Below are 24,090 nucleotides of genomic sequence, written 5' to 3' on the forward strand. Positions count from 1 at the left end.
TTCAGAACAGGGTCTGAACCTTCAGCTCTCCAAGCAATTCCATTTGTGTATGTGATCACAAAAGTAATACAGGATTAATGCTAAAAATAATACAGAAGCATAAAAGTTTTGAAGAGAAAGCCCTTCTCTCCCAGAGGCAATTTATACAATGGCTTCGTTGAAGCCCTTTAAGACACACCTCCTGTGGGATCATCTTCCACATAGTGGAATGGAAACTGATTTTCTCTTACCAACATGGAGTTCTCTCAGTCAGCATATATAGCCTCCCTCAGCCCCTTAACACCTGTATGGTGCCTCGTCGTATGGCTGTCCCATCCCTGGGGCTTCCCCTGGGATCTGCACGTGTGCAGACTCTGACTCAGCAAGTCTGGGGTGGTATGGAGATGCTGCATTGTTAATATGCTCCCAGGGGGTGCTGAGCTGCTGGTTCGAGAACCATACTATGAGGAGCAAGGCCATAACTGCCTGTCCTGTCCCCTGAGTGAGGACATTGGATTCTCCTCACACTTACCTTAACCTTTTGTACAGCCAGACTCGAAGCCCCATGGTGTTTCTCATCCTCCAACACCAGCAGATCCATGGGCAGCTTCTGGTGGGTGGTTCCTCGGAGTTTCTGGTGAGCCAAGGAGAGGACATGCTCTGGGGAGGATATCCTTAGAGCCTTTCCTCTAGCCCACTCCTGACTGGTCCTGAAGGACCCCTGGCCAGAGCAGGACTCCTGGAGACACCCCCAAAAGGGGGCAAGTTCCAGTTCTCCATCTCAATCTCAACCCCAACCCCAGCTCAATACACTTGCCCATCACAGCCCTGGATCCCCGGCAAAACAAAATTAAAAGCTACTGGAATGAGTTTTCATGAAATTAAATATATTCCATTTTTTCAAGCACCGAGATTATTTTTTCGAATTTTTTTTGGCATTAAAAATTTACTTTGATAAAAATAAGAGATGACAGTTAATTTTAAATGGCTTACTTGGCAAATACAAAATTTGGCAACTCTATGTCAGATACCAACATTTTTCCCCCCTCGGATTTTACTGATCTATGAAATCCTGGAGTGTGGAAGCTGTTGCTCTCAGAACCTAAGGGATGGGAGCCATAGGTCCCCAGCTTTCAGCTGAAGGGACTCGAAGTATAAACCTTATTCTCATTGTGAACATATGGATGAAAGTCCTTTCAAGTCTCCTCTACACTTGTAGGTCCAACTTGCCTGGACTACTCCCTCATGGTCTCCTTCTCTTCTAAAGGCAACCACTCTTGGTGAAGAGCCCTATCTCTGAAGCCCCAGTGCACCAGGAGCATTTGCCCAGGTTGGAGGCTGCTGATCAAGATGGCAGCTGGGGAGGAATGGCCACCCTTACAGAGCTCACAGCTGTTTTTTTGCATTTCCCATCGAGCTCCTGTGTTATATTCTTCAAGGGCCATTTTGAAGGCTGATTTCTCAGGTCTTTATTATGGCGGTTCTGTTTTCCACTGGCTTCTCTCTTCTGTGTTGGGCTTACATGGTTTGGGGTCTCCCCAGTGTTGGCCTTGCCTAAAACACAGAATCTTTTCCCAGGGACAAGGGATGACCTAGGATTGCAGCTACTACTGCATGTGGGGACTCTGGCAGGGCTCCCCATTGAGTAGCCAGACGGTGGGCTTGTGTCTTAATCATCTTTGTATCTCCAGCATCTATAACAGAGTCTAACATATAGTAGGTTCTCAGTGAATGTTTTGAGAATAAATGAGTGATGGCAGGTGGGCTCAGCATCTCTGCCCATCCCTAAATCCTAAGTGATGACCTAATCTAGTAATCTCTCCACAACAGAGCTCCATCCCTTGGGCTGGTCTCCAGGACCCTCTTCTTTCTCCTCCCCCAAGAAGCGGGTGCAGGCTGGGCAGAGGCTCCCCTCTCAGGACCCAGCTGGGCTGGGTGCTGATGGTAACAACTGGGGATTCTAATGCCTATCCACATCTTACCCAGACTCTGTGGCCCCTGGCTTCAGATTTGTCTTTGTGGGTTGGCATACTCAATAAATGCTTACTGAATTAGATGCTAGTTGGTGAAACACAACAAAACTTGCACTTTACTTCATAAATGGTTGTATAGATTGAATGGGTGAATGCCCGCGCAGTGCTTAGCATAGTGCCTGGCACTTGGAGGTACTGGATGGGAAGGCCGGCTCTGTGGAGACCTGGTGTCCTGTGAGCCCTGCTGCTATATTTGTTGGATGAATGAATGGATGAGGACTGCTCCATGTCCTCTTGCTAAAGGTCTCTGTGTTCAGCACTCCAAAAATGGCACAGTGGCATGACTCACCTGCCCGACACTGGTGCACATGCCCTTGGGAGAGTGAGAAGGCATTCGTGGAGGCCCAGGGATGCCCTGGGAAAGACTCAGCAGGCTCAGTCCCAGCTCTTCCCTGACAAGCCTGCCCTCCCTTCCCTAGTCCTCGTCTCTTCTTCCGCTGGAGTCCTGATCTGTCCCTCTTCCTCTCCCCATCCGGTCACTCTTGCTTTTCTGAATGGAATCTACCTCTAAGCTGATTTATCTCCTCCCTCCCATTCCTGTTAGGGCCAGTCTTTCCCACCCCCCACCCCCAAAAAGTCCTTCTCAAGGCTATTGGAGCTGCTTTCCTAAAATATGTCTGATGGCACCACAACAACATTTAGTGGCTCCCCATCGCCCTCCCTGGTTTTTGTCCTGCCTCCCTTCCCAGCCTTAGCCTCTGCTGTCAGACTTTCTCATAACAGTCACGCTTTCACTCACCCAAACATTAGCGCCTGTCATTTCCTCAGCCTGAAATACTCTCCCCATTCCTAATTTCCACCCACCTTCCTTGAAGGCCCGGCTCAAAGGCCATCCTGTCCAGAGAAGTTTGGGGGCCCGCAGTGGAAATGGGAGCACCCTTTCTGCTCCTTCACTTCTGATTTGACATCTCTATTTCACCATTTCCTCACTCTGCCTTGTTTCTTAGTTGACTGTGCACCTGACAGCTGCTGGCTAAAATGAATGCGGGGTTCGTTAAAAGGAGTCAGGGACTGGCCTTACTACTGGACCTCTCATTTTTCACAGCACAGGGCACTTGGCAGAGCAGACTCTGGGTCAAGTATTAGTTTAAATAAAATGAAGCATAGGACAAGCTGGCAAACTCCTCCCCACACTTTTTTATTCCAGAGAAAATGCAACTGCCCAGAGCCCCAAGCTTCAAAGGCCTCCACAAGTGTGGCTGGCAGTCCTGGGAAAACCCATGCTTCCTTTCCCAGCAACCCTTCCTCGTTCCGCTCCCAGTCTTTATTCCTCTTCAGTGACCAAACACTGGAGATTCTCCTGTCCCAGCCTCCCATCCGGCAGCTGGGGGATCTGGGGGCCCCACATTCCTTCATTCCCAGGCAGGGTCCTAGCTGTCTCACTGTGTGCAGCCCAGCCTGTCTCCTCAAGGCCTAGGTGGGTGGGCAGGGTCTCAGGGTCTCACCTTGGCTTGCCTACCTCAGTGTCCCTCCGTTCTTGGGGCTGAAGCCTCAGTCTCCCACTGTCAGCAACCCCATACCCCAGGAGTACCCTGTGGCAGCAATGAAGCCAGTTGGGCCCCTGGGGACACCTGTCCTCTTTCCTACCACAGGTGTGGCATCCGAGCTCTTCTTTCCCTTGACAGCAGAGCTGGTTCTCCTCAGAACACCCTGGGGCCCCCGCACCCCTGCCCGTACCTCATTCTCCTCCTCCTGCGCCAGCCGCTGCTCGATAAGTTCTGTGGCCCTCTGCACTGCCTCGGTGCCCGCCATGGTGCCGTCTGTAACCCGCCTCTGCAGGCCACGGGGCCATGGGGGCTTTATAGACCAGGGCACCCACCCCCGCCCTGCTGGGCGCCTTTGCCATGAGCTCACCGGCCCAATTCTCCACCTGCCTCCCCCACCTGTCACCTTCACCCCAGGCAGCCCTAGGGAGAAGGGGGAGGCAGAGACAGTTGCCCCCCAACCCCTGGCCTATTAGAGCTGGAGGGCACAGCACCCCAAAAGCAGGGGCTCCAGGAAAGAGCCTGTCCGGCCTCTGTCCTGAGTGCCTGGGCCCAGCTGGTCCTTAGCCAGGGCAGCTGGGCTGCAGAAGCACCAATTGGCTGCCCCTAGTCCTGATGGCAGTGCCACCTGCTGGATGCCTGGAAACCATGCCCAGCCAGTGCTATGAAGGGAGCCTGAAAGCCAAATATGGGGACCCAAGACAGGCATGTGCCCCCAGGCTGTCCTGTGAAGTCCCAGGACTTTTTGGCTCTAGGGAGGGCCAGACTGCCTCACCTGGGCTGGAGTGCCAGGGTGGCAGGCGGGGGTAAGGGAATCTGCCTCCTTTGCCCGCAACTCAGGCAGGCCTTTGCTTCTCCGGTGTCCCACAGTGCCCCCTAGCAAAGCAAAATTGGCTGCATGTCCATTAGTCCTTGACCAACCTCAGCCATCCGTCAGTTTTAGAGGGGGCCTCTGTGGGACTAATAGGGCCTTGCTTCAAGAGGGGTCTCAGGAAGCCGGGGGAAGGGCCAGAGTGCAGTGCCAAGCCCAGCTGACCAGGACACCAGCTCCAAGAAGTCATCCTTTCCTCTTGTTCCTCTGTCAGGCCACCCTGACCAGGGGCCAGCCGTGCTGAGGAAGAAAAATACTCCCAACTGGAGAAAAAACAGACCTGAACCTGCTTAGTCTCACACCAGGAACTGTGGAAGCCAGCCCTGAGTCACCATGACCCAGGTTTAACTGCCAGTGACCAAAAGAGCTCTGTGGTTCCGTAACACTCGCCTGGCCTGCCTTTACCTATGCAACCTTCTAAGATTTCCCTCTGCTTTTACGTACACTTTCCCTAAGGAAGCACAGGAACACCTCATTTTTCTCTCTGGTTCCCTTGCTGGCAAGACAATACGTGCTCATAATCTAAATTTGGCAAAGATTTTGCTTTAACATCAGCACAGGTGAGTGTCTCCAGGGCCTGGCTCAGAGGCTGGAGCCAGAAGCCAGCATCCTCTAGGTGCTGCCCACCCACTTTTCCTATAGTAGAAGATCAGTAGGTAACCAATGCCACCTTCCTGAGATGCTGCTTTCTTCACATCTGTTATCCCAATTAATCCTCCCAGCAACTGAGGGAAGAGGCAGGGCAGGTAGCATCACATCTACTTTAAAGATAAGCAAAGTGAATTCAGAGGTGAAATGGTTTTTCCTGAGGACCCATGAGAACACAGAGCCCAAATACTAGCAGTTCAAGGCTTGTTCCGCTGTACTCTTCTGCACTCAGAGAAGCTGGGGAGGCCATATGCCACATGCTCCCACACGCGAATCTGCAAGGGAACCCAAAGTCAAAGCCCGACAAGACAGAAGGAAGGAGCAAAAGGCTTTATTGATAAATATGCAGATATGACTGTACACAGGGACCTGCTGTGGGGCCATGACTGGCTGCAGATTCCCCACCGCTTGGGTTACAGCCAAGAAATGGCCCTGTGCAGACCCCTGCCACAGCAGCCACCACCTCATCTCTGCCAATTGTGCTGGGGGCAGGGAGAGGCAGAGGCCGGCCTCAGGCTCCCTGCCCCTAGGGCTCATGAGCGGTCCCCTCCTCTCCAGGAGACTGGCAATGTGCCCAGGGCAGAGTCAGGGGGTGGGGGCAGGGGAGGGAGACAGCAGCTGCTTCAGACCCTGAGCAGAAAACCGGAGCGAGCACGCCTGGAAGCACCAGATGACGAGTCTGGGCTCCAGGGGCCTCCGGGCTAGCCCTCGTGGCTCGAACCTGCCAAGGGAGAGAGGCAGGGTGGAGGGCCCTTTTGCCTTTCCTCTAACAAGGTTGGCAAGGCCTGTGTGGCAGCACTGCTTCCTGGGTGCCAGACACTGGTGGCCCATGGTGTTCCTGGGAGGCAGGGTCCCTTCACAGCACATCCAGCAGCCATACAGCGGGAGGCGGCCCTGAAGAAAATAACAGCACTGGAAGGCAGCAGCAGGTGGGGGGGGGCCTGGCACTCCAGCCCGGAGGTCTCTCAGCTCCACAGAGGCCCTGCCCAGCCCCGCTTTCCAGGGGTTTGTGCACTCATCAGTCCTGGGGTGGTGGGGGCTGGTTGATGATGACCTGGATGACAAAATCTTTCTGGATCTTGGTTTCCTGGAGCCGCGTACGGTCTGTGAGCAGCTTCCCAGAGAAGAACCATCGCTGCCAGGACGGCTCAATGCCTTCCTGGGTGTGCAGCTGCCTCTTGAGCTGCCCTACTGTGTCGGGCAGGCTGGCGCTGAGCCTCACGTCCTTGCCCGTGGAGAGGCGCACCTTTAGCGGGAACTCTCGACGCACACTGGGTGTGGGCTCAGGAGGCTCCAGGCTCTCCTCCTCAGTGTGCTCCAGCAGCAGGTTCACGGGTGGCGACAGGCAGTAGATGGGCAGCTGGTAGCGATTACCCAGTTCATCGTAGCATTCACACAGGGTGCCTGTGGAAGACAGGGCTGTCAGATTCTGCTTGGGAACTGAATTCAAATGTTGAAACCCTAACCCCCACTGTCACTGTATTTCAAGACAGGAGCCTGTGTAGGAGTAATTAAGGTTAAATGAGGCCATATGGGTGGGGCCCTGACCCTACAAAATTAGTGTCCTTATAAGAAGACACCAGCGTGCTCGCTCTCTTTCTCTCTACCATGTGAGGACACAGCGAGCAGGCAGCCATCTACAAGCCAGGAAGAGAGCTCTCACCAAAAACGGATTCAACTGGCACCTTGATATTGGGCTCTCCGGCCTCCAGAACTGTAAGAAATGAATTTTTGTTGTTTAATAAACCACCCAGTCTGTAGTGTTTTGTTATAGCAGCCCAAGCAGACTAATACACCTGTCATGGCCACCCCACAGTCCCAAACACACCCTACGGTCAGGTGTCTCTATAGTCAGATGTCTCTGGGAGAGCTGGGAGGAGCTCAACATAGAGTCAGGAAAACCTGGGCTGCCATTCTGGCCTCACGGGGTACTGGTTCATTCCACCCCGGCATATCACTTAACTTTCCATTTGTTCATTCAATAATTCTTTCTTGAGCACATGTGCTGGGTGCTGGGGTTACAAGGATAAATGAAATAGCACAGGCCTTGCCCTTCATGGCTTATACCCTAGTGGGCCACAATTTACTTACATAATGTATTGCATGTAGAAATATATTTACTGTGCCTTGAGCACCTAAGTGCTAGCACTGGACTAAATGATATACGGTACTTTGTTGAATCCTAACAACATTTTATGAGGTGGTATGCCCATTTTGCAGTTGTAAGTCACTGAAGCTTCAAATTCGAGAAGCTCCTTACTCAAGGTCACACAGCAAGAAAGAGAGACACTCGTGTTAAACTTAGGTCTATGACTCTAGAGTTCCACTGTTAACCTCTACTTTATATAGCCCCATAGGCTGTTATGAACATAAATGAAACAACACAGTAGAAGCTTCTAGGTCAGTGCCCAGCATATAATAAGTACCCAACACAAAGTTAGTACCTCAGATGTTCTGGGGTCCCAAAGCTCCCTGAGTAATCCTTAGCCTGCTCTCGCCACACTGCTTTGAGGTTTGCTGGTGCCTTTCCACTCTTCCATTGGGCAAACGGAGACTGTGTCTCATTTTTCTTTGTGTCCTCACTCCTAGTCCATGCTCATAAGGGCTGCTTGAATAAACAAGCAAATAGCTACACCTACCACCCATCAGTTTTGGATAGCAACTCCTGACATGTGGCTGGCCACCAGCTCTCCTCCACTCTAAATGGAGCTGATGGCCCACTCGGCCCAGTGGGATTCAAGCCCCCAACCCTGCCCACTCACCATGAGGCAGGGTGATGCTGGCTCCGTCCAGGATGGCCTGAGCCAGCTCGTGGTCATTGGCCTCAGCTGCGTAGGCAGCAGCCTTGAGGGCGTCCCAGATCTCTTTGCGGCCCTCAAACGCAGGTGCTGTGTCCCAGAACTCATCCCGTTTGCTCCGCAATTGCCCGTCGGTCATGGGGTAGTCGCTCTTCCACTTCAGCCTCTCCTTCTTCAGGGGCTCATTGCGTCCTAGGCAGGACAGAAGGTAGAGACTCAGCATCTCTGAAGCCAGGGCTGCAGTTCACCTTCTCCCCAGCCTCCAGGCCAGGACCTAGTGCCTGGCATGCCTCCTCTACCCACCCCCCCTCCACCGCCTTCCCCAACACACACAATGGTGGCTCCTAAATATTTGGGTCTCTGGGCCTGTCTTTGGAGTCAGGGAAGAGTCTGGAAACTGCACACACCCAACCTGGGAACATAAAATACTTTTGTCAGCGAAGCATATACTGTCTTTTTTGTTGCTGCTGTTGTTTAAGTTTTAACAGCATTCTTTCTTTGATTATAAAGTAGTACGTGTTCAGTATTTTTAAAATCTGGAAAGAATGTAGATGTGTAAAAATAATAACTGCCACCATTTACAGAACCAGCTTGTGCCAGATTGCAGGCTATTTCATTTGATCCCCAAAACAACCCAACAATGGGGAAGCAAAGACCAAAGAGTCTGTTGTTTGTCCAAGGCCACATGGGTACCAATTTAACACAAGACTTTCTGACTCCAAAGGCTACCCTCTGACCGCTGTCTATACCGTGCTGCCACTGTGGAAAACAATCACTCAAGGATTCCACCATTCAAAAGTAACCACTGTTGACACCTAGACATATTTCCATCCAGTTTCCTTTCCCCCATTTTTCTCAAAATAATTGAGTTTATACTATTAAATTTTTATATTCCTCGTTATATGAAGAATTTAAAATGTTTTCATGCCAATATTCAAACAACTTTCTTTTTATGTCACACTTACATTACTGTCAATGTATATTTCCACGATTAAAATTATAAACAGTTAGAATGTCTTGTTATTAATGTCCCACCATATAGTTACACAGATTAAAAAAAAAAAAAACATAACCAATGAACCAAAAAAATCTCACAGCACCTGAAGAAGAAAGCAATCCTGTTAAATGTCATTTTTCTTGTTAGTTAGCCCCAAGTGGCCTCCAAGACAACTTCAGACCCTGGTCAAGGCTGAGGCAAGAGCATCTCTCAAAGAATTTAGGAACTTCAGTCACCTTAAAGTTGAAGGCAAATGAGCCACAGGAGTGAGGTCTAAAGCACTTGACTCCCACCCTAACTCAGATCCTATAGGCAAGAGACTGAACTGAAGCTGGAGACCACCACCACTAGGCCACCCCCACTGGCTGGGGCAGGAGGGGGTTTTTCAGGGGAAGAGGATGACACTCACTGCCTGCCCTCTGTGTAAAAGAACCCCCGAAAGCACTTTAGTTATACACATTATCCCATTTCACCCTTGCAATAGCCTTAGGTGGTAGGTGTTGTTATTGCTATTTCACAGAGGATGGGATAGGCAGAAAGATTAAATGACTTGCCCAAGGTCACACAGTAAGTGACAGAGGGTTCCACCGCAGGTCAGACTGAACCACAACCAGCCCTCCTGTGGGTTTGCCAATACCCGTGCAAGCAGAAAATTCTCGGGCCAGACATTTAATTTAGAGCATTCCCAGAAATAGCAGGAAATGCAAATCTTCCTTGTAGGAAAGCAACTTCAAACCAGGCCTCAAAGAATTCCTGATATAAACCTCAAAGGAAAATGAATAATAAGGTCATAGTTTAAAAGAAAAATCACAACATATAAAGAAACAAGGCAATATGAGCCAAAGCCAGCAAAAACAGCAAACAGAAGAATCAAAGATTTCAGATATGGGATTCATCGGACACGGATTATTAAATATTGCATTTAAGAAAGAAGAAAGCCTTAAAAACATGAACAGGGAAAAAGAGATTATAAAGAATGACCAAGGAGAAATTAAAAGAACCATACGGGAGTTCTAGAAATGAAAAATATACTAATTGGAATTTGGATGGTAAGAATAAGGTGGGAAAAACTTCTCTACAATTATTGACACTAATTATAAAGCTACAGTGAATGTAGTATTGGAATAGGGACAAATGGGCCAATGAAATGGAATAGGGAGCCCAGAAATAGACCCAGGCATATATAGAAATGTGCTTAAAGTAAGAAGAAACACTGCAGAATTGTGTGTGTAAGATGAAATATATATATTGGTCTCTGCCCCCAGTTCCTGTTAATACTTGGTATTTGACCCAATTCCTAAGACAGAGCTCCTAAAAACCTTTGTAGTGATAGGAATGTCTAGTACAGAGCTCTCAAATCCCTTGGAATTTCCTGGGTGACATAAGCATCTTTTGTTCTAATGAGAGACTCTTGGTGGGATCCTGGATGAGGGCTGGCCACCAGAAAGACCAAGCCATGATAAGCTTGGAACTTTCAGCCTTGCCCCCCACTCTCTAGAGAGGGGAGAAGGGAGAGAGGCTGTAAATTGAGTCAATAATTGATCATGCCCGTGTGAGAAAGCCTCCACAAAAATTCCCAGGGCTTCCAGGTTGGTGAACACATCTACATGCCAGGAGAGAAGGGCTTGAGACTCTTCCAGACCTCGCCCTATGTATCTCTTCATCTGACTGTTCATCTGTGTCCTTTAAAATATCTTTGGTAATAAATCAGCAATAAGAAGTAAACTATTCTCCTGGTTTCTGTGAGCTGCTCTAGTGGATAATCGAATCCAAGGACGGGGTCATGGGAATGTCCAATTAGTAGCCAAGCTGGACAGAAATTACGGTTAACCTGAGGACCTACTACTTATGATTGGTGTCTGAAGTAGGGGGCAGTCTTGTGAGACTGGGCCCTTAACTTGTTGGGTCTATGTGAACTCCGGATAGTGTCAGAATTGAATAGAACTGTAGGACACCAGTTGGTGTCCACAGAGAATTGGAGAATTGTTTGGTGTGGGAAAAAACACCCATAACAACTGGAATCAGAAGTGTTCTGTGTGAGTAGTAGACGAACACGCAAAGTTTTTCTTTCAATAGACTACTGATAAATGGCGTTAGGACTAGATTCTCCACGTAGGAGAACACATGAAACAGGACCCCTATCTCATGCCAGCTACAGAAATCAAAACCAGATCAATTAAAGGCTTGAGTGCGAAAGACAGAAAAGGAAGCACTAGAGACACAGAAGATAAGTTTCATCCATGTATTTTTTTGTGGTAATTTGGCCCAGAGGCCTTTCTCCCTAGATCCAGGAAGTAACTCTTGCTTCATGATTTCTGATTCCTCCTCTTTGGTCTTCTAATATTGATGACTCCCTAACAAGAGCTTTGATCCAGCAAGATACACAGTCCTAGTACAGTGACATCCTCAGGGACCTCTGGGGTGTGGAACTTCTGCCCCTCCACTCAATGACCCCACTTCGGCGACTTTTAAACTTCTTGAGCTGATTTCTATAGCTTTCCGGTCTCCTTCCTCTTTGCCAGAGGTCCTCACTGATCTCCATCTAGCTGCTGCTGCCATGGGCAGAGGTCAGGTCCAGCTAATGCAGCACTCCTAATCTGCTGAGGGTTAGAAAGCTTGTCAGCACTGCTGAAGTCAAGAACATCCAGTTCTAAGGAAGAGGCTTCCTAAAGAAGAGAGAGACTAGGCTTCCAGACATCTGTTGTTCCTACTCAGATCCCCTCTCCTTTAACGGTCACATTTTGATTCTGTTCCTGACAACTGAGGTTGCTGGACTGATGACCTCAGGACACTTGAAGTGTGTGCATGCATCCCGCTGTCTCTTTAAAATAAACATGGCTCCACAGTGTCACCTTTCAAAGTCATCACCTCAGGAGGCCATGGGTACCTCAGGGATGCTTTGCTCAAATACCTGACCTTCAGAGTCCCCACCCCTCCACACAGACAGCGGCTCTCTTTCCTAACATAGACATACTTCTCACTCACAGTGGACACAATGTGAGTGAGCCTCTCCAAGTAATTCAGCAATTGCAGTCACCCAGGATACGACGGTTTAAAAATTCCTCACGCTGCACGCTGGTCCTTTCAGACTGAAACTACTACAAAATATTAGAATGGGGTGGTGATGATGGGCAGGGGGAGGGTTGATGTTAAGAGGACAGCAGTATCCCAGCCATGCCTTCTCAGTCGGCACTGCACCTCGGAACCAGCAGGGGGCACCCGCAACACCTCTGGGACAGGTGCGGTCTCCCTCAATCAGTGAGTCAAATACAGCATAAAAACATCCAGCAAAGTTCTCTAGGCTGAAGGCAAGCATGTACAAGAGACATGCCAAAAGGTCTGGACTCCTATACACTGATGCTTACAATCTTAGGCACAGATACAAACAGAGAAAGATAAAAGCAAATTGATATTTTAAATTTCATTCACTTTAAAAATAAATGATATTTCACAGTTAGTTGAGTCAATAAATTATTGGGCAGTGGAAAGGGTGTGAACACTCTTATATGCCATACAAATTGGTACAAACTTTCCACAGGGCATTTAGTATGGTACCAAAAAATTTAAAAATGTACCTCCCTTTGGCTCAGCTCTTTGGTTTCTAAGAATGTATTCTAATAATCACAAGTGTGTGGCAAAGGCTTATCTACGAAGCTGTTTGACTCAGCACAGTTTAAAACAGGAGAAAGCTAGAAACAAACGCACTGCACACCCCTCCGAGGAAGGTTCAATAACACTTGTGCATCGCAGCAGCCGCTCTGAGACGAAGCAGAAGGATGCTGAGTAGCACGGGGAAATGTCCAGAATACAGTGAAAAAAGGTTACAGCACGGCAAGTGCTCGGTGCTCCAGCTTTTGTTTCTAAAAAGGTATGTAAAATCATATATATTGGAAAGACTGGATTTACACCAAAATGTTAACTGGTTATATCCGATTGGCAGTTACCAAATTTTTTTGTTTATATTTTCCAAGTTTTCTACAACAAGCATTTGTTACGTAAGTAATGAAAATAATACGGTGAAAGTAGCTAACAAGGAAAAAAGTATACAAAGAGCTGGGGAGCAGCCACGGAAAAGTAGGAAGAGTTTGGGGAGCCGAGTGAAGAGGGGCGAGGGCGGTAGTGAGGAGGGGTGAGGGTGGCAACGAGCTGGAAAGCCCAAGGTCCACAGCCTCTAGGATTTCAGCTGCTGGCAGCTCTGAGTGACTCTGTCCAGGGCCAGGTCAGGCTCTGCTGGTTTCAGCAGCAGGAGCATCTAGTGGCTTCTACTTATGTCTCCACCTGTCCTAGATAAAGTTCCAGGTCAAGGACAGAGTAACAGAAATGGTCTTTATCCTTCATGAAGTTGACAAAAGAGACATTTTAAAAAATAACGAAAGATCATTCTGTGGTCTAGGTACACCCCTACACAGGGAGGTATAAAATGCCCATGGAAGTCGTGGGTTTCTGCGATTGTGGCAGGCAGGGAACAGCAACTACAGTTGTGACTGAGCAGGGAATGTATGTTTCCGAGTACAGAGGCAAAAGCTGGGATCTCCTGGAGTGCTGGTTAAAAAGGCAGATTGCCAGCGTCCTCGGAGTTGTAGGGGCTGGGCTGGGGTATACAGCGATTCTGACTGAACAAGCCTCCTTGTAAACACAGTAAAACAGAAGTGGAAATGGCAGGCTCATCCATACGCTAGTGTAAGTTTGTTCAACAGATCACCCCCAAAGTTGCTGCTGAGGGCAGATTCAGAGAGCAAAGAGGGAAGAGAGCAAGAGGGCACGCTGTCTGGGTCGGGGGAGGATAATGACGGTGGACGCTGTGGTTTGGTTTTGATAATGAATGGTGTCTGGCTGTAACATCCCCAAGGGAGGGCACTAAAAGAAGAGTGGGAGAGAGAACGCTAAAGGTCCTTTCCAACTTGCCCAGACCTGGTGTGCATCCGCGTGCGCATGTGTGTGTACGTGTGTGTGTGTGTGTATGTGTAAATGCACTCCCAACTCCTGATTCACCCGGCTTAATTCAGAAAGCAGGGATTCTCAAGAACCCACAGAAGGAAAACAGGCCCTGGCTGCTTCTCTCTGAATATCCCAGGGCCTCACAGGATGCCTGGCCCAGTGCAGGTTTTCTGCTGAGTTGAAAATGGAACTGACAAACACTCCGTGAAAGGGGTGGGGAGCATGGTGGAAGAATTAAAACAGAGAGCAGAGGTGGGCAGGCAGGGGGAAGCTGGGGAAAAGTCTGCATGAGGGCGAAGTCAGGCAGTCCCTTTCTTTTTGATCTCAGACCCCAAGAGATCCTTACTGTAGCTTCAGGGACTGGCACAATTGACCCACTGGGATGTGACACCAAGTCTGAGACCAGCCAAGGGAACCAGAGATTTCCCAGGACAGTCAGTCCACCCAAGCCAGGAGACAGCCCTATTTATACCTGCATCAATCCCCAAGGTCTATTTCCACAGTTGGTTACCAAGCTCCATTCTCAGGCCCCTACTCCAGGGAAGGGGCCAACGGTGTCCTCCCCAGAAGTACTGGTTTTGTGACAAGTCTGGGCTTGCTCTGGCTGGTGTGACAGATGAGGTTCCAGGCAGGAGAAGGCAGGGACAAGGGTCTGCCTGTCCCAACAGCCTAGGCTGCATGGGCCCTTTGGCCAAGATGCAGACTCGAATCATTCCTCTTCCCCTCCCACCCTGGTAGTCCCGGCTGGGACGCAGAGGGCTGGAGAGATGCGGCTAAAGGATGGCACCTGGCAGAGGGGATACAGGTCAGGGAGAACAGCAGGCCCCAGAAGGAGGATCAGCACAGCTAGGGAGGGTGCAGCCAGGGGAAGCGGAGCCCAGGTAATAATCCCTTCAGGAAGTGTGGTATTTATAGTCAGACTTAGCCCAGAATGACCCTCAGTGCCTGGGTAACCTTCGAAGGGAAAGTGCTGGCCCAGCTCTGCTCAGCTGGGGCCTCCCCACATGGCAGCCTCTTTATAGTACAGTAGGCCCTTCTTCCCATTCATTCCCTCCAGCCCAGCTCCAGAGTTCAAAAAAAAAGGAAGGAGGTGGAGCCAGTTGCTAAGTGACAAGCCAGGCTTCCTAAACTACATCCCCTGAGGGGAACGAGGGGAACACTGGATCCCAGGTGGTCCTGGGCAAGTGGAAGGACTGACTCTAGGCTCCTCTGGGAGCCCCTACTCAGCTCTGTGATGACGCCCAGCCCAGGGCAACTGCAGTTCTGTGCAATGATCTTGTTTGTCCCCCTGAGGCTGGGACTACCCCAACGCATCTCTGGGATTCTGGGAACAAAATCTGGCATGCAGCAGGACTCAAGAACTGTTTCCCAAAAGAACGAGTGAATAAAGTGAGCAGGCAGTTTAGGAAAAGTGGGAAGAGCTGGAGAGGGGAGAGGAGAGATCAGAGGTCGGGGGAGACCAGATTGAACAGCTTGGAAGAAATTCCTGTAAAGAAGAGAGGGAGGAAGAAAGGAGGAGGTGGAGGTGGGAGTTCATGAGGGACAAAACCAGTCCCTGAAGAGTACAGTGAAGAAACCTGCGGAGGATGAGGGGCTGGATGTCAGGAACCACACCCAGTGAGGGCCTGGAACCTTCGTGGCAACTGGAGAGACGAACGTGCAGCCAAGAAAAATAAACCTACCCAGAGGCCCCCTGCTTGGGCGGTTGTAGGTGTGGACAAGGGGGCACACATAACTGTGGAGACAATGTGTGCTTTCACTGCGCTTGCACACAACACACACATTTACTGGGGGGTGCTCAGGCGGAGCAGGGACTTCATTGCTCTTTGCTCTGTGCCTCCCACCCAGGGCCCAGGCTGTGTGCAGCAGGCAGGGTGAAAGGTGGTATGCTAGCTGGGCACTGACAAACTCTTCTCCTGACCCAAGCTGACTGCCCAGCCACCCCATTCCATTTTCTGCTGGAAAACTGGCCTGTCTGATCTCTACTACAAACAGAACCCCCACATCCTCAGGGGCTGCTCCGGGAGCTAACCTGCCATACAGCCAACAGCTCCTTTCCGAGGCTGGCTGGGAGAGAATGCTGCACTTCACAGGTAGAGTTAAAACATCAGGTGTTTGGGAAATTCCTGCACTTCTTGTTTTAAGTTCATATAAATTTTTTAAAAAACAGCCCATTTCGTCCTTGTAATGAATATATTCCCATCTTCATCATGTACTGATGTTTGTTCCCACGTGCAACAAAGTCCTCCCTAAATGTGAATAGTTCCAGTGTTACCAGCTCTAGAGAGAAGCTTAATTACATGTGATTTCTGGCAACGCAGATCACGGATCATTATGAGTTAAGAGACATGTTAGTGTAGCCTCTTTCTCCAATCTGGTTGAATGGGGAGGCAGTGAGGGTGCTTCAGCTACCTACCACCTGTGTGAGCGTGGGTGGATGTAAGTGGACAACCTAACTGTTCTAAACCTCAGTGTTCCCATCTGTAAGGAGGACGTAACGCCCACATCATGGATTGCTTTAAGGATTACAGAGACCATTCTGCCCAGTGCTTAAAAGACAGTAGCTACTATAATTAGTAATCGAGCCAAGTCAATAATGTTTACCATTATGCAATTAAAAGAATTAAAGATTATCGTTTTTCAATAGAGTTGCTGTGATTTTGGAAACTTTGAATACTCCTGCCGTAGACAACTCATGGTTTCTACCTCACAGTGCAGGACGATGCATGGGTTAAATGAGGTTAAGGTTGACAGGGACAAAGAGTGGGCTTGATGGATGGATGCCCGCTTCCCTGTGTTGCTGCACAGCACAGGGTCAGCACTTTTCCTGGGGCAGAAGACGGAGGATGGCGGCTCATAAATAAAACAGGAATTCCCCAGAGGTTGCTAGAAAGGTCTCCGATATCTGGCCAGCTCCCCTTGCTACCTCAGGACTCCAAGGAGGAGAGACAGGTCACTGCTGCCACTGTGCTTCCCACAGCCCTGCTGTCAAGGAGGCTCCCTGCAGGAAAGATCCAGGCTGGCCCCTGCCTGGCAGCCAGGTGCCTGGAGATGGAATGGCACCACCTGACTTCTGACACCCAGGACTCTGACCTACTGGATGTCAACTGCCACACTGCTTCACTCAGACATGTGCCATCACATCAGGGCAGGTGCCTGAGTACGGGAGAATCCTAAAGCAGAAAGTGATATTAAAGTCATTTCATTTTACAGATGAGGAAACTGAGGCTTTGAGATGTGACCTGTCCCAAACGTCATAGCTCTTATGTGTGTGCGTGTGTGTGTGTGTTGGGGGTGAGAGGTAAATTCTTTCTACCAAATCATTCTATTTCCAGTGAAAGCTGAATTATAACTAGAATATTAAAATGTCAAGAGTTTGACACAGAGATGACAAATACACCAATGGGAAAAGCAGCAGACAGAACACACATATCAGGAGCAAGAATGGAGGAGTTATGAGTCTGCCTTCTAGTTTCCCCTGGGGAAGAACAGAACCTAAGAGCTGGGCCCTCCCAGGACACTTGGGCCTGGCTGTGTGCCCAGGTCTTCTGTGCGCCTGACAGAAACATAGACATGGGGTACTCTAATTCCGCATGGCTGGTTAGGGGCTCAGTGTCAGAGACCAACCTCTTACCCCATACGACACTCCTTCTGGGGGCAATTCAGTCTCTGTGGGTACTTTGGGGGATAAGGCACTCTCTAGGCCATGAGAAGGCCCATTCCATTGTTGGATGGATCAAATGGTTAGAAAATTAATAGTTTTATAGTCTCCCTTCACTGAGCACTAACTATGTGGCAGGCAGTGGAACAGAGAAACAGATTTTGGAGGCAGACAGACCTCGGTTTGAACATCGGCTCCATCATAAATCAGCTCAGTGACCTTGGATAAATGTCTTAAGCTTTCTAGTCTCCTCTTCTGGGAAGAAGGGAGTAGTCACAGCCCACTTCTTTGGGAGGTTGGGAAGATTGATGGTATATACGTATATATTAACTAACAGAATCAAGAAGATTATATATAATAAATCAACTAACCTAACATCCCAGGTGCAGTCTCCCAAGCACCAAGCTTCACCTGGCTCTTGGTGCCTCAATCTGAAGAGAGAGAGAGAGAGAGAGAGAGAGAGAGAGAGAGAGAGACACACACACACACACACACCCCAGCACCATACTTGCTACAGAGTAGGCATTTATTACTGTCATAAAAAATTGTTTTTGCCATTGTTATTATTAACATTATTATTCTGACCTAGAATCCACTGGCTCTTCTCTCTGGAATAACACCGAACAAGCCACAGCCTCTTTCACATAGTCGACGTTTTCTGCTCCAGACTGAAGATCCCTATTCCCTCCTTCTGTCTCATCCAATTCACCCTCCTCCCCACTAAACTAATTCACCTAACAGCCCAGGTGAAGTCTGCCCAGCAGGAAGCCCCACTGGGCTCTTGCTTCCTCTATCTGAGCATAGACCCCTCTGCCTCCACAGTTAACATGGCAGCAAGTTTATCTAGAACTGATGGGGCTGGAGTTAGAAAAGACCCCACAACCCTTCCCTGCTGGTTGTGGTGCCACATTCTCTCAGTCCTGGTGTTCATTTACAGTCCACACCTCAGCAGCTGGCCCTCAGTTACTGTTTGCCTTTCAAGTCTGTGTCTTGAGTGGGATGGAGTCAGAAGATTTGAGTCCATTTCCATTGTGATTCTTGCTGTGTGACCCAGGGCATGACACTTAACCTCTCCAATCACATCTGCCAAATGTAAATGCCACATTTTTTTGCACTTTACAGAGACGCTGAAATGCTCCAGGTGTTTCTGTGAGAAGTGCCTTGGTCGAGTGCAAAGTGCACACAGATGCCTGACATCACTGAGATCTGGAACGCCATCTTTTTAAGGCTCGCCCATTTCTTTATGTGGCACAGCTCAGGACCCACAACATTTGGTTTGTGGATCAACAGAGAACTCCTCATTTGACCATGTTCATTCTCCTCCAAAGCCAGGCTCTGGTCTTGCATTCAGCTGTGCCTGACTCATTCCTTCCCCTTCCTCCTTACAGCCCGTGAATCACAGCCCTGTCAGGCCAGCAGCCTCTCTGGTTTCCTTCCCAAGCATTGCTTGGTCCCCACCTCCAACTCTCTGGATGCAGGATGCAGCCTTCTTCCCACTGGGGCCCTCACACCCCTCTCTCCCCTGCCCTGACCCTGCAGGGTGTGAGCTTCCCACACAAGCCTGAGTCACACACTGCAGGGAACTCAACCCTGTGTGCGCTGTCCCTGCAACTTGACTGTCAACTCCTGGAGGGCAGGCTCTCAAGAGGCAATACAGTGCTCTAAATCAAAAAACACTGTTGCCTGGGGCTCACCCCAGGGAGTCTGACATAATTGCTCACGGGTAGGGCCTGAGCATCAGAAGGATATGAAATCTCTCCAGATAATTCTAACATGTGGCCAAGACTGAGATGAACTGATTTGGAACTAGGCTGCCCAGCTTGGCTGGCTGCTTTGACTATGTTTAATTAGGCCTCTGAGAGGGCCTAGAAGGGGTTGCTCAGGGAGAACCCCAGGCCTGCCTGAGGCTGGCCATCTGGACAGTCCTTTCAAGGCTCTCAGCCAAGCTGGTCACAAGGCAAGAAGCAGATAGCTCGAGGGGCCCTGTGCATGGGGAAACCCAGAGGATACAGGACTAAACTCTTCTCTGCAGAATGGACCAGCAACCTTACTCTCCTTACTAACATGGCAGCAAGTTCCCCTGCCAACTCTACTCAGCCTGAGGTCTGATCTCTACTCTCTCTTCTCTATGGACACAAAAGACTTTTCCTCCAGGGCCGAGCTACAGACTTATGGATAGAAAACGCTCCGCTTGAAGACAAGGGGGACAGTGGGAGAGCAGAACGAAGGAGGTCCTATTTCCTAAGAAACCCCTCCCTACCCCCTCCCCAGCTGCTCTGGGCAAGAAGAGGGGAAAAATCTGACTCATCAGTGCTATGTGACTCACAGGCTGACAAAACTTACTTGCCAGACTAGCAGGGAGGAAAGCCTGCTGCTCCCACCACAACCGGGGCCCGTGGGCAGGTAAAGCCCATCCTTCCATCCCTGCCTCCCACCAGCTGCCAGGCATAGCCGGCTGGCCTGGCAGGAGTGCCTCACTCAACTTGGCCCCCTGACAGCCACACCCTCCTGAGGCTGGTCCGGTAGCTTACTAGTGATGGGTGGGGCTGGAAGGGGGACAGAACTCAAAAGGTTTGGACACAGAGAGGTAGCTTTGGAATCAGACAGGATCTGGGTCTGATATTCAACTCCACCCCTCACAGGTGTGACCCCAGGTAGCTGAGCCTCTCTATCTCAGTTTCCACATCCGTAAAATGGGAGCAGTAATACTATCTGGAAGGACTATTGCGAGAATTAAACAAGATACATTACTGTATATAATTACCTAGTACTGTGCGAGGCACAAAGTAGGAGCTCAAAATGGTAACAATTATTACTAGTTGTACAAGTCCTAGAATTAGTATTATGAAGAGAGTTTTTTATATGTCATTTCAGTTAATCTTTTTAACAACCATGTATGGCAAGTACCATTACCCCCATTTTAAAGATAAGGACATTGAGGTTCAGGGACCCTGGGGCAGTGGCGAGAATCCAATGAGTGGTTTCAGATCCTTTCACACCCAGCCCAGTGCTTGTCCCAGCTCTTGCCCTTCACACCACCTCTCCAGGGCAGTGAGAAAAACACTGCAAACGAGGGGGCAAAGGAGGAGGTGACACCCCTCTGCCCTCAGTTTTGTGCCACACAGCTGACAGGCACAGAACCAGCTCTGCCTGCAGCTGAGGAGGGAAGGCTTAGCTGACAGCATTACTGACCAGCCCGGTGTGCAGTACGGCATTGCTGCCAGTCCTGCCCTGCCTCGCACCCAGCCTGACTTGACTCTAACCCATGTGGTGCCTCTGGAAATTCACTCACTGATGCCCATGTGTATGTGTGGGCCTGCACACCAGGCTGTAAGCTCCTCAAGGCAGTACCTGGTCTCATTAGCATTGGCATCCGAATGCCCAGCCCCTGGCCTAGAGCCAGATGAACAGTCCAGTCGAGCTGCCAAAAGCCTCAGATTCCAGATCTGAGACAGAACCCTGGCTCCACCACCTGCATGACTTGGGCACATCATTTAACCCCTGAGAACCTCAGTCTCCTCATCTGGAAAATGGGGACAACAGTCACTACCTTACAGGGTTACACTGAGAGCTATGGTAATAACAACGACATTAACAATCATGGATAACATTTACTAAGCTCTTATCACATGCCAGACACTGTTCTAAGTCCCATATATATTAAACTGCCTAATTCAAAGGGACTTGTCACATGGCTAAGTAGCAGGCTGGCTCTGAAATCCCAAGCTACCACCTCTCCTGAGTGTCGAGTGCCTGGTAGGTTATAAGTGCTCCAGAGCTAGTCCAGCAGATGCTCAGGAAGCATTTCTAAGAGAACTCAATGACAAATCTTTTGGTCTAATTTCATTTCCATCCACAGCATTTATTATTGAATCCTATTCTGTGCATAGCCTAGCTAAGTTATTTGAAGCTCCAGTGAAACATAAAGTTAAAAATTTTTTTAAAGAACCAAGGCCTCCTCGCCCTTCTACATGAGGCTAACGGGATCCAGATTGCAGTGATCCCATGTCCCTCCCCCTTCCTCAGAGCAGGGCCCAGATGAAGACAGGGCAAAGTGGTCAACACTGTTGTCTATGCATGGCTCTCCAAGGTGCGGCTGGGGGTGGTTGTGTAGAAGGGCCTCAGGCTGTGAGGCACCTCATCCTGAGTTGTTTATTTTGGCAACACCTGAGGTGGCAGTTGATCAGGAGGGCAGGACCTCAGGGCCTTTAGGTGTTGGCCCTGGCATCTGTATGGAGGGCAGGAAAGGCAGGGCCCCCTAGTCCTCCCACATGACACATCCCCACCCTCCAGCCAGGGCCACAAGGGCAGGCCTCCAAACTAAACAAGCAGAGGGTCTGCAGCTCCAGGAGGGTTCTTTTCTTAGCAGCAAAACCCTTGTTTCAAAGAAAATAGTGGATGGCTTTCAGAGAAGCTCATTTGTTTGCCATGCAAGATAGGTAGAGTGGGTCTGTTATGGGTGGAGGAGGGGCCATGCCCACATGCCCTCCCCTCTTGACACCTCTCTGACAGCTTCCTGACATCCCTGAGGGACCCTAGGCTCCGGAGGCAGAAGTGAGCTTCAGCTCCCACCAGCACTGCCCACCAGAGCCTCTTTGGGACAGGTGTCCTTCACCTCCAGGGAGGCTCTCAATTCAGCGTGAAGGTCAGATATCTCAGCCCCATGACTGGCTGGTTCAGCCCCTGGGACCTGGACCGGGTCATCTCCCTGAGGCCCTTCATCTGGGCTCCCATCTGTAAAACGAGTTTGGACTAATGGATTCCGGGCCCCTTCTAGCTCTAAGACTCAATTCAAATCCATCCTGTGGAAAGACCTGTGCAGAGGTCATGAGGCAAGATCTCTGCCCTCCAAAAACTCACCACCCCTGCACAAACTGCAAGGTAAACCACATAAGCAATAATACACACACAGAGACACACATGAGACATGAGATTCTGTACAAAAAAAATGCTGTGAGACCCCAAGGGCAGAGACTCTCAAAAAACCATGGAGACCCTGTTAAAGTGGAAACTGCTCAGTCTCTTGCAATAGCCATGTACCAGTGCCAGGCACTGTGGCCACCCAGACGAGCATGACGAGTCCCTGACAAGATCAGCTCCTATTACTGTCTGGGCCAGGGCTGAATCACACAAATGACGCATGGGGAATCCTTTTTGGTTTTGTGACATATTATGTTCATGCTCATTGTTTCGAAAATACCTGAATGCATAATTTAGGAAACTCTTATAGTGTGTTATTCTGTGGCACACTTTAAAAAAACTAAATAAATGAGAAATAAATAAATGATACAAACAAATTTTGTTCAGAAAAAACCCCCATACACAAGCAGGCAAACTACTGCATGGTAGATAGAGCAGAGGGCTGGGGAAAAGGCATATACCTCAGAAACAGCACGGGTTTGGTTCCAGGCCCCCACAATAGAACGGATATCGCAATAAAGCGAGTCAAGCGAATTTTCCTGGTTTCCCAGTGCCTATAAAAGTTATGTTTACACTATACTGTAGTCTATGAAGTATGTAGTAGCATTACATCTGAAAAACATTGTACATTCCTTAATTAGAAAATACTTTATTGCCAAAAATGTTAACCATCATTTGAGCCAGCTGGGAAAATGGTGCCAGTAGACTTGCCTTGCTCAACACAGACCTTCAATTTGTAAAAAACACATTATCTGAAAAGCACAATAAAATGAGGTATGCCTGTATTGGGAGCCCACACCCTGATCACCAGGCCTTGTTTATGCATCTGCCAAAGGGGTGGGTGGGAGTTGGGCTAGATCATCTCTACAGCTGCTGCTTCCAGCTCTGACCCTCTGTGACAAGGGCTCTAGAAATAGGCAGACTCCAGCAGACTGGGAGGGCAAGCTGGGAGCAAGCCTTACCCTCATTCCCGCACACAGTGGCCTGCTCCACTTTGGCCTCTGCTGCTGCTGCTAAAGGAAGAGGCAGCTAGCAAGCTCTGGGACTCAGCTGCCCTCTGAAATAATGGTGGTAAAACATCCCTGATGGAGGATCCAGATGCAAGGCTTTCTTGTTTAAAGGTCATCAGTCTCTTCTCTCTCTCTCTCCCCTGATGCTGACAGGCTTGGCCTCAAAGCAGCCCCACTGGCCCACGCCCAAGTTCACAGGACCCTGCCACCCCACCCCCAAGGTAACCCAATTCTTCATGGTGAAATGACAGCTGGAGGTGGCTAGGGAGCCCTAAGGCAGAAGAAGGTGATGATTACTGGCTTCCAGGGTGCTGAGGCCCAGACAAAGGGGTCATGGCCCAGATTCATGTCAACACAATTCCTGAGCACCCACTGTGTTCGAGATCCTGCCAGGCACTCAAGGCGCCCGAGAAAATGAGGATGACATTCTAATTACCTTAAGTGTATCTCAAGGTTTCAAAAGCACCTCCTCAGAGGCCTTCCCTCCCAACCTAACTAAAGTGGGCTCCTTCACCCCCATGCCAGCCTCTTGTCTCTTATGTGGTGTCTATCCCAATTCTGCTACAGTTTGTTGACTCACTTTTCTGTCTCCCCATTAGAATGTCAGTCGCTCAAAGGCAGGGCCCTGGTCTCTGCTTTAAGTAGCACTTGGCACCTTACACAGAGAAGGTTCTCAGTATTAAATGAATGAATGAATGACTACACTACAAGACAAGCAGGAAATGAGGGAAAAGAGATTTAGAAGGCTGTG

General features: G+C 49.5%; 2 protein-coding genes across 3 annotated transcripts in view; both read right to left on the reverse strand.

The window, feature by feature from the left end:
• The window catches only part of ANKRD2 (ankyrin repeat domain 2), an 8,753-nt gene extending 4,880 nt beyond the window's left edge, over positions 1-3,873 (reverse strand). The window contains 3 exon segments of the mRNA XM_006925909.3: positions 512-613; positions 3,690-3,779; positions 3,781-3,873. Coding sequence (XP_006925971.1) covers positions 512-613; positions 3,690-3,779; positions 3,781-3,858 — 270 coding nt within the window. The 5' untranslated portion in view covers positions 3,859-3,873.
• Positions 3,874-5,330: 1,457 nt separating this feature from the next.
• UBTD1 (ubiquitin domain containing 1) overlaps positions 5,331-24,090 on the reverse strand; it is a 49,450-nt gene continuing 30,690 nt past the window's right edge. For both annotated transcript variants that reach the window (XM_015599874.2, XM_006925910.3), the window contains 2 exons: positions 7,778-8,005; positions 5,331-6,419 (listed from right to left, as the gene is read on the reverse strand). In XM_015599874.2, coding sequence (XP_015455360.1) covers positions 6,034-6,419; positions 7,778-8,005 — 614 coding nt within the window. In that variant the 3' untranslated portion in view covers positions 5,331-6,033. The remainder of the gene's footprint in view (positions 6,420-7,777; positions 8,006-24,090) is intronic.

This window comes from Pteropus alecto, unplaced genomic scaffold (genome assembly GCF_000325575.1).
Source record: "Pteropus alecto unplaced genomic scaffold, ASM32557v1 scaffold88, whole genome shotgun sequence".
NCBI lineage: Eukaryota > Metazoa > Chordata > Mammalia > Chiroptera > Pteropodidae > Pteropus > Pteropus alecto.